The 14,774-nt window shown below is 39.3% G+C and overlaps 1 protein-coding gene across 1 annotated transcript in view; it reads right to left on the bottom strand.

Moving 5' to 3' along the window:
• ctnnbl1 (catenin, beta like 1) overlaps positions 1–14,774 on the bottom strand; it is a 53,207-nt gene that overhangs the window by 15,073 nt on the left and 23,360 nt on the right. Inside the window, exons 12-13 of the mRNA XM_056385412.1 lie at positions 9,474–9,571; positions 6,864–6,944 (exon numbers count right to left, since the gene is read on the bottom strand). Of these exons, the coding sequence (XP_056241387.1) occupies positions 6,864–6,944; positions 9,474–9,571 (179 nt within the window). The remainder of the gene's footprint in view (positions 1–6,863; positions 6,945–9,473; positions 9,572–14,774) is intronic.

Below are 14,774 nucleotides of genomic sequence, written 5' to 3'. Positions count from 1 at the left end.
AGCTGCCGGTAGCCTCTGAGCCTCACGGTGAATTAAATGATTCTTTTTTTCTGTCTGGCTATCATCACCTAGAAAAGATGAGAAGGCAGCAAAACATCCTTTCATTCATCACTCACTCTTGTGACAGTTTCTTTATTTGGGATGCGTTTGAAAAGAAACATGATAAAAAAACAACCTATTAAACTTGGACAGCCTGTGCTGCTTCAACAATGGCTGCTGGAAATGAAAGCTCGCTTGTAATATTCTCAACATGACGAAACTATTCATGGAAGTCTAATGTTTGATCGCATGGTTTTTCTAATTCTAGTTGACTAATGTTGGGTAAACTTGTCACTGTAGAAACAGCGATTACATAACATAACATCATTGTTTCACAACTAAACGATGCACGTCACAGCTGCGTCTGCATCCTCGTCTAGTTCACTGGCAACCAATTCATTAGTGTATATAAGAGTTTTTAAGACTGTGTGTGTGCATGTTTGTAAAATGCTCACCGCTGCTGTTTTAATTTTTCTTCCAAACAACATGTGATGTGAGCAGCTCAAACAGGGTAAGGTCAAACCCCTCAGTTGAGGTTGAGAATGAATGCGGTCTTGGTTAAGACTTGAAGGAGGAGACAAGATGTGAACTCCAGTCTCTGGTGTCACTATCATGCACTTTATGCTGTGTGTCTGAATCCCACCCCATCCTGCTCTATACAACTTGTTACTGCTTCCTGCCCTGGAATAAAACATTGCCTGGTAATGTAATTGTCTGGTGCAAATAACATTATTGTTTCCTCCGAAACTTATTAGCCATTACAAATTAGATGCATGTGAACATAATTTGTAGGAAATAGGTGAAATTAAGTTTAAGTTTTTTCAGGAGGACTGAGACATTTTCAGGCATCTTGGTGCAATCCAAGAAGAAGAACCCGGCCTCGAGGTGAAAACTCTTTAATTGACCAATTTTTAATTAAAATGAAATTGGTTTTAATAAACCAATAAACCTGGCTGGAGTTTTCAGAACCAAATTTCACAGCGGCTTCACACCGCTGTTTAATGCACACCCTCATCCTAAATTAAATGAATGAACGGTGACTTCTGATGGAAGGAACGATGGATGAGGAAAATTGAGAGAAGACAGAGCAAAGATGAAGGGACGATAAACGAGCTGTGACACAGACAAGCAAAGTTCAGAGAGAGAGAGAGAGAGAGAGAGAGAGAGAGAGAGAGCGCATTTACTCTTGGGAAAACTAAATATGTCACATCAAGGTGTAAAACCAATCCAAACTTAACACAGACTTTATTTGAAAAGGTCTGCTGTCAGCAATGCTAAACCAAGCCATTTCTGCTGTACAAACACACACACACACACACACACACACACACACACACACACTCAACTGGGTTCTCAAGGTGCTAGGAAAGTGCACTCTGCTGTGCATTTTACAGTATTGAGGTTGGCCTCCGCCATGTTTTGCTGAGCTTCATCAATCTCCCAGAGCTGTTACCTACAAGCCAAGAGCAGAAACAAGGTCTGGTGAGGTGAAAGCAGCAACATTAGATGGGAGGAGAAGAAGGAGAGAAGAAATAGGAAAAAAGATGATGGAAGGAAAGAGAGGATGGAGGAGGGAGGAGATGATGTGGGGGCAAGAAAAATGAAGGCGGGAAGGTGCATGAAAAGATGGAGAAAGGAGAAATGGTGCGACTGAGTGGATCACGAGCAAGAAAAGGAAATAGGGAAGATGCAACGTAAAGAAAGAGAGGAGATGAAAATTAATGGGACCAGCAATGGTTATTGAATAACAGATAGGAAAAGAGGGGTGAGAGAAACAGAGGAGAGGAGGGAGGCGAGTCAAAAATGAGAAATATAGTTGGATGGAAAAAGCAGCTTTAAGGTGGAGAGAATCAGAGGGATAGAAAGGGAGGAGAGAAGAGAGACACCAAGGTGGGAGGAAAATAAGCAGCTTATTAAAGCGACTGGGCTGGAGACGCAGAGAAAAAGCAGCAGCAGCTTTTTCTTCGCTATCCTCCCGAGAAATCTGTGGATAATATGTTGCAGAGGAAAAACATTTTGCTTACCGCCCCTTAAAAACAGGCTTAACTGGGGAAAACCAAAAGGCACGGGAGAGAGAGAGAGAGAGATAAAACGCCGCTGCTGACGGCAGCCGACTCAGCGGAGGCGCGCTGGACAGAACTGGGTTGGCGTCTTTATCGTGTTATTTAACCTAACGTGACATTTGGTGGAAGCTTTGATTCGCACAGACCTAAAATATCATCTGGGTGTTTTTCAGTTTTAGAGCTGTAGAGGGAATGAAACCACAGATTTTGCTGTTAATGTAAATACAAGATACAAAATGTGAAATCACTACAATACAAACAATCATCATTGAGGAATATAAAGCATGGAAGGCTGTTTCTATGCTTTTAATGTAAATGCTAATATCAGGATGCTAACATGTTTGTTCGCCATCTTTAATACTTAATACTTTCACTCACGCATAGCTGAATATATGCCTTGCCATCGGCCGGATCCATCGTGGTTTGCCTAGACTACAGGCGAATGTCTCTCAACTACACAAATCATTGATCTGTTGACATGATCAGGAATCAGATAAACGCTACAACAAGTGTGTGCACCCTCTGTATGAAATCGCTGGGGCAATTTTTTTTCCTGTCGTTTCAATAAGACTGGGACAAAACTGGCTGATTTCAGTGTAATTTTAGTGTAGTTTTTAGTCCAGCTTTCAGCTTTCAGCGGTTATGAGGTTTCAGAGACAGATTCATGCTTGCTACATCCATGGCCGTGAGGTTCTGCCTGATGTAAACTACTGTGCAAAACTTTAAATGTTTAAAAGTTTTCTGAATTCCTTCTGCAGCATGACAACGACCCGAAAACATACAGCCAGAGTCATGAAGAACTTTGTTCAGAGACGAGGAGAACAAGATGCAACAGGTGCCTGACTTCTTGCTGGTGTGAGGATGCCATCATGTTATATTTGTAGAATATTTGTAATTTAAATTTGTAATCTAAATGGGATAGTAAATTTACTGCTCTTACATAGCCACATGCACACACACATTCATGCAGCGCTTATTTACCATACAGGCAACTGGGGTTGAGTATCTTGCGCAAGGACACTTCGAAATGCGGACTGGAGTCGACCGAATTTATTTTAAGAGTGGTTCCCCCTAAATTTAAACACAATCTTTAATCTATAAATCTGTGCAACAAATTGAGGCGTTAAGAATTTAAGTATCTATCACATTATTTGTCTTTCGGCAGGTTCTGCGCATTGTACTGGGATTACTGGGACATGAGTCCGGTCGTATATAGTAAGTTAATAATAATAATAATAATAATATTCATGTCTTTGCATAGTGCCAGGAGTCTGCAGGTTCTACATGCTCTTCGAGCTGTGTGCTGGAAGCAGTGGGTGGTAAATACTGATTAAGATGCTTTTTTTTTTTTTAAGTGTATAATGAATAGAATAGTGTTGCTTCGCCACAAATGGGTATTTTATCACCTCCCACCTCACATGTGCCCGGCTCACAGAACGGCTCTGAACTCGGGAAAGCTAAACCGTGTGGCTTCAAAGATAGTGGCACACACAGACAAGGTTCCTTATCACCAGGTTATCACAAAGTCATACTCTGTCATCCCGGAGGAAGTGGCGAGAGAGAGAGAGAGAGAGAGAGAGAGAGAGCGACGGGAGGAGATGGGGCGAGAGAAGAGGAGGGGATGGGAGGGAGAAAAAAAAAAAGGAGGGGGGGGAGTCAAACTGTCTGGCCTTTTCTTGACGATCCCACCACGATGTCTGTCTGAAAAATGAATCTGCTGTCATCTTTAGATAGGAATCTCACACTTATCTGTCTCCACCCACTTCTCCCTCCCCCTCATCATTCCCTCTTTCACTTGACATCCCTCTCTCTTCCTCTTTCTACTTTTCCCTGCATTTCCCTTTCTGAAAAAATCCACTCCTCTTCATGTAACTGTACTTCCTGTCCTGATATTTACAGTATCTTTCTCTCTGCTTTTTTTTATTTTCTTAGATGGTCTTTCTCTCTCTGTTGAAGCCATTATCCCCGCCCCCCCTCATCTGACCATGTACCCTCTATCTGTATCCCTCCATCAGTCTGTCTAGCCCACAGCTCAACACACTGACACACACAAACACACAATCACACACACTCACATGCAGACAGCTCAATAGGGGCCTCACACACACCTATCAAGTTTTCCATTCCTCCGTAAACTGTCATATTGTTATCAATTGGAGTGTGATGTTTTTTATTTTTTGGGTCTCTTCCCTCGTGGCTTTGGATGTGACACTGTGTGGAACTGCACATCTTATCTACCAAAAATGAACGACACAACCGCAACCCTTTATAACCGGGATCGTCATTCATATCTGAGCATCTGTAATGCAATTTGAATTTCTTTTATCTACCGGGTGATAAAAGAAAACCACAAATGTGTGATGGGATTGGAGTCTGTGTTTTTGTCTGTGACCATTGTAATGGAAGGTTATTGTTCCTGTTGTTTCTGTTCCTCTGCGGGTTGATTTTAAGGTTCATAGAAAAATTAGACCCAAGAGAAACTCTTAAAATGTATTTTCCTTAAAATGAATCACTTGTTTACACTTATTTCCAGAGTTCTTCATTACAGTAGTGACCACAACAAAGTGAGAGGATCATCACCTCTTTAGTAAGCTGGTTAATTTGTTTCAATGAACGACTTGTTCGTAAGACCCGCAAGACTCAATACCACAGTAAATATGACTTAAGGGGACGGACCTTTTCTCCAGAGCACATTTTATGATAAGCTGCAACCGGCTCAGCAATAATGAGAGCTACACTGTGGTTAATGCTAATTGAACTATCCTTGGTTTATGGCTGATATTTGCACTTGGTCAAAAAAAATAAAGAAAAAAAGATTACTCTGCTCATTGTTTTCTCAAATAAATCAATTACTATTTTATGTAAAAAATATTTGTTCGTTGTAATTTCCCAGAGCCCAAACAGATATATTCTAAATCCTCGTTTTATCCGAGCAACAGCCCAAAACCCAAAAGTGTTCAGTTTACCATCATATACAACAAAGAAAAGCATCGAATCCTCACAACTGAGCAGCTGAGATGATGAATCAATCATCAGAATAAATTTTCTGCTGATCGACTGATCGATTCATTTTTGCAGCTCTCAATGTGACGTCATCCAGCAAAACACATTGCTGGCAAATAAAATATGAACACTATAATATGAATAACGTAATCAACACACATATATATATATATATATATATATACAGTATACGTTTTCTTTTTTTACATAAAGCTGTTTCTGAATCCCCCAAACTACAGATGCTTCAGTTCATCTGATTAACAAGTTTTGCAAAAATCTGATCTGATGACTGTTCTGATGTGTGTGTTGTGCTGGAACGTAAATGAGAACAAAAGAAAATGTTTTCTGCTGCTGAAAATCGTTTGAAGAGAAGATACTTTTGAAACTACAAGAGTGCACTCATCCTGCAAGAGGAAAACTGCGTGTGAGGAAACACCAGTTAAAAAGGCCAGATGTCGTCAGCTCACCAGGAGGATTAGTGTTTGAGAAAGTTATGAAAAATCAGTGGGAGATTATTGGTGAGACTTTTAAACTCCTTCAACTAGACGTTTTTCCGTAAACAGAAAACATCCCCGGCCTATTTAATAAGAACTATTACCTGCCACTTCAATCATACTCACACCAGCCTGGAGCTGCTATGAGCCATTAACAGTCAGGAAAAAATAGGCAGTGGTGACCTGTGGGAAATATTGAGGATAAGTTGTATGAAAAATAAAAAGGCTGTTGCATCGCTGCTCTTGTGCTGTTGTGCCGTCTCTTTCCCTCCCTGTCTCCACCTGGCTACAGTCGCTCTCGCTCTGTGTTTGTCAGATAAAAACAGTGCCGTAGATTTTGCAACGGCTTTGACTAGACGTTGAATGTCAGAATTATCTCTGCAGCAGTGATAAATCAGCTGCAATAAATTTCTCTGAACAGAAACGTAACAGAAATTTAAAATACATATAGGAAAACACTTTACTTTCACATTTTACTCTCTCACACACACACAATTAGGCTTTTCAGCTCCTAAAAAATGGCCATAAATACTTAGTAAATATTGTCCATGGTCTCTGTAGCCACTCTGACACATGCATAGTAAATTATTTACTCTGTACTAATCTCAGCAGAATGTAAAATTAGCATTGTTATTTTTACTATTTATTGTTCCTATTTTTGTATATGTGATACCTGGAGACTTTTTGGTCCAGTGTTTAATGGTGCATGTTACTGCACAGCAACAACAACAGCAACAACAACTGAACTGCACCCAAGTCCAAACAGCACCTTTATAAGAAAGGCTTATTAAGATTAAAGGCTGTTGTAACGTCGTTTGGCGCTGATTTGTGGACGAATTCACACAAGTAGGATTGAAACTTGATGCTGAATGACTTTTTGGAAGGAACTGATCAAAACTGATGATGAATTACAGTCATTAGGTTAAACACAGCATGTTGTTATTAATAGCAGCATTAATAAAGCGGCATCGATTTCACACATCTGGACTGTTCTCAGATTCAGAACAGGATCAAACTGCTTGGTCAGATTAGATTCATACGCTCGTACTAAGATACCAAGAACATGCTGTTGAGCATCACTGCTTTTAATGACGTCGTGGTTAGACACATTTCCTTTATGGCATGTCATTTGTCCATTTGTGGTCAATAAAGCAAAGCTAAAACGTCCATCTGCTTAATATGAAGCCAGTGTATAAAGGCACAGCTCAGGGAGGAGGATGGAGGGGACAGGGGGTGGGGGGTGGGGGGAGAAGAGATTGCTTACATGTTTCTCTCCTTCGATCCTCTTGTCAGCCTGTTGAACAGCCTCCAGGTACTTAAAATGCAGCTCCATCAGTCGATCAACCTGGAAACAGAACGAAACGGTGGCAGACAGAGAGAAAGTGAGGGATGCAGCGTCCAAGAAGGTAACGTGAAAATAAGAGAAAGACGAGCACAAAGAAAAGAGCGATTTAATAATACATATGCATTGTGTATTCCCCGTATGTGGAACAACATTTCAGCCTTGTTCAAATTATGTTTTCATTTATTTCACATTAATAATTTATGGATTCTTTTTAACTCTTTGCTGCAGAGCGAGTAGACGCAGATTCCTATTTATAGTGACAAACATTCCCATGAAATGAACAGACACGTGCAGGAAGTGGACAAAGGAAATAAGACTGTAGGGACGGCAGGCAGTTTCCTTCATCAAAACTCATGTGTCCTATTGAAATGGCCTCGAGGAATCCACTGAATACGAGACATTTTCGCGTACGTGAGGGGAGCTGTGGGAGTTGTGGGGAAAAAATTTTTTTTTTTTAAATTGCAGCTTGATATTTTAGATATTTTAATCACTTTCTCAAGGTCGGTAACATGTGGCAGGAATCTGTATACACAGGCACAGAGCAGTCACTGATGTCTGATTGAGTGACCTAAATGTGAACCTGGGTGGATTTAATCGACCTTGTTAACTCCTGCCTACAGCTTTGGGTAAAAATAAGATTGACAAAAATACTTTAAAAAAATTAAGTCAGCTTAGTGTCTTCTGACGTATCTGCTTATACAGGGTACCTGGCTTTGATAAGAACGTGCATGAGGAGAATGAGGACTGTTGCAACAGCCACAACTGTTAATGAACACGTACGGTAACGGCATTGTTTCACAATTTAACATGCTCATCTTCTTTACTATCCCTTTTATCATTACAGTTCAATTAAGGAGACAATGCCATGCAAACGATAGGGCTCTGATCAAGTAAAATTATTAGTATTTACTGCAATTAACAATCTCTACCCATGTAGGGCTTCGACTAACTTTTATTTTTCATTATCGATTAATTTGCCATTTACTTTCTCCATTAATCTATCAATTGTTTAGTCTCTGAAAGACCTCGCTAGAAACACCTTCCCAATGCCCAGAGCCACGTCTTTAAAAGAGTTTTTTTTTTTTTTTATCTAATAATTAATCGAAAGCCTTACAAAATTGCTCATTTACTGTTAATGTGATAAAACATGAGATTTTAGAAGCAGGAACCAGCAGATATTTGACAACCTGGCTTAAAAAAACCCCAAGACATTTAATTCATTATCAAAGTAGTTGCTTGTTACTTTTCTCTCAATCGCTCACGGATCATTGCAACTCTAAAAACACGCACCGAATCTACTGTTTAATCAGCATTAAACTAAAAATATATTAAAACAACTTTGTGCGAATATGAATATGAAAGATTTAGATCATGATTGCGGTTTAAAGCTTCTGGAAACCTTGTTTCAAATGTTAAATATTATTCTATAACATCATATTTTCTTGACTAAATAAGTAACAACCAGAAAGTAAAGCCAAAGTTAAAGTTTAAATGGAAACACTCGAAAGGTTATTTAATCAACTCTATGGCTGTGTTCAGATTGTCCACTTGTTCACTCACTCGCCTGCTCTTTAGTGTCTGCAACATAGAGGACTCTCTAGGGGATGAGTGCAGACAGCAGATGACACATTTCAGACACAACTTGGATGTTAAATTGCTCCATAAAGAAGCGCCAGATATTCAGAGTTATTATCTCTGTCGCATAAACAGACGCCAGAGGACCTTAAAATACATGTTATCTTATAAGATTTGCAATTTCTACGCATCTTTCATGTATTATGTTTGTTTAACTTTGTGTCTACAGAGCAATCTTTACTGTGTTGTTTGCAGATCTGGTCCCAACGGGCGTTTTAATAATAAGTCCTGCTGTTCAGGCAGAGGAGGAGACGAGTCGCTGCGCGGTCCAGACGTCTGAGGAGTATTAAGTGAATAATAAAATCACATTAGCTAGCAGCTAACGTTAGCACCTAGCCTGTTAGCCAGATGACTTCTTCTGCAGCACTTTCACCAGACAGGCACTGCACAACAGTTTCGTAGTGCAGCATATAGTGGATAAAATTTCCAGCTGAAAATTTGAACACTGCCACAAAATGGCTGATGCAACTGTCCGAACATTTTTAAATCACATTCTGATTGGTGCAACAAAGTGAGTGACATCACGCTTTTCCAACAGAGCTCTGCCCCACTTCAAACCAGCTAAAGAGAGCACAGAGAAAAACAAAACATACAAAAAACAGTTATGTGTAATAACCAAAACTGTTCTAACTCTGTCAGAAAATAGTGTATTCATGCACGACCCAAAAAACATCTTTTCAGAGCCTTTAAATTTAGAATTAGTACAGACTTCTGATTCAGAGAGCTGTAGATATTCTGTAACCACAGTCAATGGATGTCAGACATTTCTCAGCTTACCCCTACTAATGAAGAAATCTGCTGGCGATCAAAAAGAGCAGTTTCAAAGAAAAGGACGAGGACGGAAAGAGGAGTAAGAGGACTAAAGAGGAAAGCAAGAAGACGAAGGAAACTAACCTTCTCACAGTCATTTTCTGTGAACTTGTTGAGGAGTCTGCTTCTCTGTTGGGACTTGAGATTTCTCAGCATGGAGGCGATGATGGAGCAGACGTGTTCTAAGGAGAGCAAAGTGATAAGTGAAAACTAAAGCATCCTCATTTACATCAACAAGACAGCAGCTAAAAGATTCTCCCATAGTCAAGTTTTCTCAAATGGGATCTTTATACACATTGATTATTACTTTACAACACCTTACAACTGCTTCTCCCTGCTCACTCTCTTAGACAAACACAGACAATACGCAAGCCTCCGACATGATAGCACTTCATTAAAGAGCTCATTGTGTTTTACAGTAAACTGGCTTCGCAATCCAACAGGTGCGATGTGCTTTAACTAACACGTGAGCTACTGTAATGCTCCGCAGTTAAAATAGCCTCAAACTGATGACTGCAAAGCTCATTCACATCCACAGCCCTCGGAAAGAACAAATTGATTAGCACTTGATAATTTGCAATTATAGCACACAGCCAGCTAAGCATGGATACTCTTACTGAGGGCGCGCAGAACAAGAGGAGGAGAAGAAAATCTTAATGAAATTAAGAAATCAATTTTCATTTTAGGGCGTGCTGGAACATATGTAATGGTTTTGGCTGTGGCTGAATTACATTTCTCGGGGTGATAGAAATTTGTCTGTGGCAGCTCCGGGGCCATTTAACGAGGTGAAGGTCTAAAAACATGTTAATTGACTAAATTAGCTACAAAAACGAGTTAGTCCCATTGAGTGCCCTTGTCGACCAATTCAAGCTACGAAAGACGCAATATCCTATTCACAGACCAGGCTGCACCCGTGGGTGACAAGCATAGTATAATATTTCTCTACGATATTGAATGAATAATACACTGTAAACACGGGGGGGGGGGGGTGTATGACATTGTAAAAAATCTCTAGATATACAGAGTGAAGAAAAAATATGTAATTGGACTTTATCAACAAGAGGTCAATATTCTCTCTCAACGAGGCTTTGCAGTTGCTAAGCAACAAGAGTACAGGAATCAATCCCATTTCTGCTTTTTAAAAGGGGTCGTGTTTGCTGTCAGCTCCCTTTGTGCGATCCCTTACGGCCCACAGCATCCTTACCCACAAGACACTGAGAAAACTAAAGGCTGCAACACCTGAGCTCATGTCAAATCTCTCACAATATACACATATCCATCTGCATTACCAATATGGTTGGTGGCACAAAAAGGCAGGAAAATGTTTTTGAAATAGACGATAAAGCTAAAAAGCGATGTGTTCTTTCAGTACAATAGTGGGACAATAGGAAATATGTCCCACCTGCTTTGGGATTTCTGTTTATTACTGTTATATCTGAGCATGAAGCCCTCGAGTGAAACAAAGAGCTGTTGATTTGAAACACTCCTGCAATTATTATTATAGATATAAATCCTTGTAGATGTGGTTTTAAATCTTTAGATTACTATAAACTATATTTTGCAACAACTAGAGTTTTGAAAACAGCATCGTAAGTTACTATTTATTAGGAGTTTAAGGGCTTTTTAAGCAGCAAAGATGTTAAAATTTACCAAATATCATGAAAGCTATTCCTTAATTTACACATTAAAGGGGCTTTAATTTTTTAATTAAGGAGAATGATTTTGAGATTGCTTTCATGTTATTTGGTACAATTTAAGGGCTCCATTGTTGGTAATATCCTCTTGGTCCAGACTGAAATATCTAATATATAATTTTATTCGTGGGCACGACATTTCCTGGTTTCCTTGTCGTCTAGCAACGCCAAACAGGTTGACATTTTTGGTTTTTAGGGAAATCGCCATGAAATTTTGCACAAACATTCATAGCTCCCTCAGGTTGAACTATAATAACCTTTGTTTTTTTTTTATTTTTTAACTACTGACATTCCCATCAGCTTCAGTTGTGCTTTGTTTTGAGTACTAATCAGCAAATATTAGCATGCTAACACATTAAAATAAGGTGAGCACAATAAACAACATACCTGCTAAACATAACCATGTACTCCTTACAATTTACTTCAGAGTTTCAGAAATGTAAGTATTTTTAAGGGGTTTAGTTTTCACCCTTTTCCAATTAAAAAACAAATTAGGACTAAAATAACTCCTTGATTTAGATGAAGGTGTGTGATGTGTTTTCTGGTATAAATTGAGGATTTATTAAGGGATTTACTTCATAGTGTGTCACAGTAAAATTCCCTCCATACCTCTGTGAGGTATGTGGTATTAGATTTTATTAGAGGTATTACATGTGGTCGACGCTGCGTGCTCTTGTTGTACATCAGTTAGGGGTCTGGCCCAAGGTTCCTTCATTTTCATGTAGACAACCGTGTTTCCTGTACACAATGACATGGAGGGTAAGTGCTGTTTCCAAAAGGACACCACTTTATCAACCTGATCCAAGTGGTAATTGATGTCGCCACCTCCACGCCCTGCCCAGGAGGATATTGATCGCTGGCTGTGGAACGTTCTCTCCAAAGACTTTAAAACCAAACGCCGACCACTGCGTGGAGATTTGTGAAGGGGTGGAGGCGGGATTACAAATTTGGGTACAAGATGGAGGGCAAGGTTTGGAAAAAATTGCTTCCTCATTTGTCCTCAAAAAGGTAACAAATCAATAGTTAATTTACATGCTTAGCTTTACACTTGAATATCAAGAGTAAAAACAAGGACCGAACAAGAAATCAAGGAAAGAGCCACAACAAAACAGTAATAATAAAGATTTTACAAGTGTCAAACAGCCATGTAGTATGTGGGAAGCTACCACCATCATTGAACATTGAATACATATGGCATGATGCTCATGACAGCAAAGAAACCTCCTGTTGTTTGTGTCACCGGTTGCCATGACAATCACATTAACACAGGCCTCCTTAGGAGCCAATGTATTTATTAATGAAGAAGCCTGTGGCATTTGTATAGACCTTTGTAGAGTTTCTTCTACAAATAACACAAAGCTCAGCATTTACTGCACAGACCCACAGTGTTACGCAGATGACACACAGTTTTACCTATCAGTTACACCTGACAAAAACGTTTATATCATATTTTATATCAGCCAGAACTTTTAGTTCCAGGTACTTTTCTTCAGGAACTAAAAGTTTCCTGTGACCCATTGTTGCCTGCGTTTCCACCGTGGCCTAAAGTACTACCCTTTTTTGGGGGTCGATCAATTACCCCGGAACTAAATTTAGATCCTGGTGCCTGCGGTGAAAACGCACATAGTTCCTCAAAAGGTTGCTGTGGAAAGTTCCTGCGGTGGAAACACAGCTTTATAAAAGAAATGAAGGTGCTTTTCTTCCTATGTCTGTGTTTGAATGCTGTTCAAACTTTGTAGCATTTTAATGGCGAGTGTTTGATCAGTTTTCCTACATTTAGCACAACAATGTCCATCACTTTCCAAGAGGAGAACCATATGAGGAACTAAACCTGTGTTTTTAGCGGAGGAGCCAAGGACTAAATTTAGTTCCTCTATGATAGTTCCAGTTGATAAAAAAAAAAAAAGTGGTAGCTTTCTGATAGTCCAGGAACTACAGTGTCGTCGATTGGTTAAACACAAGATGCCGTGGCAACCACAACTCCTGTCCCGCTTCATGTGACAAGTATCGATATTGCAAAGGATGGACAATTCTTGATGTATATCAACATTAAAAACAAAATAAGGTTTTTGTTGTCGGCTTCCTGACTCATCTAAAAAAAAAAAAAGAAAAAGAAGAAGAAAGAGAGCGCACACAAGCAAGCTGTGAACATGAGCGAACAAGAGTCGAGAGAACTAGCGAAGGAATGCGTTTGAGTTGTAAAAGGAATGTCACTTTTTTAAATCGTCATCTGTCTAATTTGCCTGATCGTCACACACCTTGAGTTCGGTTCACTAAATGAAGCACCACAATTCTGTACAAAGAATATAATCCTACATTTTTCACACATTCCTTTAGGTCTTTATACAAAAAAAAAAAATGTTACAGCTTTTATCAAAATTTCTCGTAAAACATACAGTATATTGCAATTTAGTTCCACCTTGAGATATGTCCCACACACATGAAAAGGTTTGAGTTATTAACTTTTCTCGTGCTACTGAATGTAGTGAATGTCATCTCAATGTAGAGTATGTCACTTCCTCGACAGAATATTAAATGTTTCGAAATCTTTCATATACATCTAAATATACCACGGCATATTTCTTATCAAAGTACGAGTTTACAGAGATGGAACATGATCAATGATCCCACCAGAGGAACGACCAAACGTGAGGAAGATGTTAATTAGATGCGTCTTTACACAAGGATCTAACAGCAAATCTCTCCCACTGAAATACACTAATAATAGGATTACACAGCACGACTCTGACAAAACAGATTACAATCAAACTTGTATCATGTAAAATGTCACTAATCTCAATCTGTGCCAAAGGGGCTGGCTGCTGGCAGGGGAGATGATTAAATGAGACTCTTATTTGATTCTCTGCTTTTGACTGAACTATGTGATGAAACTTTCATCATTAAAACACCGATAACCAAGTTTCTCTATTACAGGCATTTATCTAGTCTCATATATTCTGCTACGTCGTCATGCTTTCTAAATCTCCATTTGTTAATATCAGAGAGGAGATACTGGTGATAAAGTAATGGGCTGATAAAAGTCCACGTTTTTATCTTTGTCATGAAACTGCCATAATTTGCCGGGTAAAATGTTTTAATAAACGCATCCTATTTCTATCAAATGGCCTGTTCCATCTTTTCCCCCTCACTGTGTACACTTTATATAACTGCTATGTGCTTGTGCTGAAAGTCTTGAAATGGTTCAGCTACAACTTGAACTAAATCCAGAGAATCTGACCACATTACAACAATTTTAGCTTCCCCTCATCGGCTTTCTATCCATCACACTTTACGCTACTTCTAATGACATTAAAAAAAAAAAAAATCCTTCATACCTGTCTGATTTCTTTAAACCTTATATTGTATGCTCTTTGCTCTCAGAATATCTTGCTCCTATCTGTCCCCAGGGTTAAAAAAAAAAAGAAAAGAAGTCAGCAGACTGCAGGGCCTTTTGCTATCGAGCCCCCTACCACTGGAGCAACTTCCATTCTGACATCACACTGTCTGACTCCATTAAATCCGAACTTAAAAATCATCTTTACGCTGTAACTTTCAGTGAGTGGCTCATTTTTTTTTTGTTTATTTCAGTTTCCATTCTCCCTCCAGTGCACGGGTCTCAAGTCTCAGTGAATCCATTTAACCTAGTATGTATAGTATCGTCCAAGGGTAAAACTTGATGTGCTTGGTTTTG

This window comes from Seriola aureovittata, chromosome 9 (genome assembly GCF_021018895.1).
Source record: "Seriola aureovittata isolate HTS-2021-v1 ecotype China chromosome 9, ASM2101889v1, whole genome shotgun sequence".
NCBI classification, from domain to species: domain Eukaryota; kingdom Metazoa; phylum Chordata; class Actinopteri; order Carangiformes; family Carangidae; genus Seriola; species Seriola aureovittata.
The sequence above is the reverse complement of the archived record's forward strand: the minus strand, read 5'-3'. Positions and strand labels throughout refer to the sequence as shown.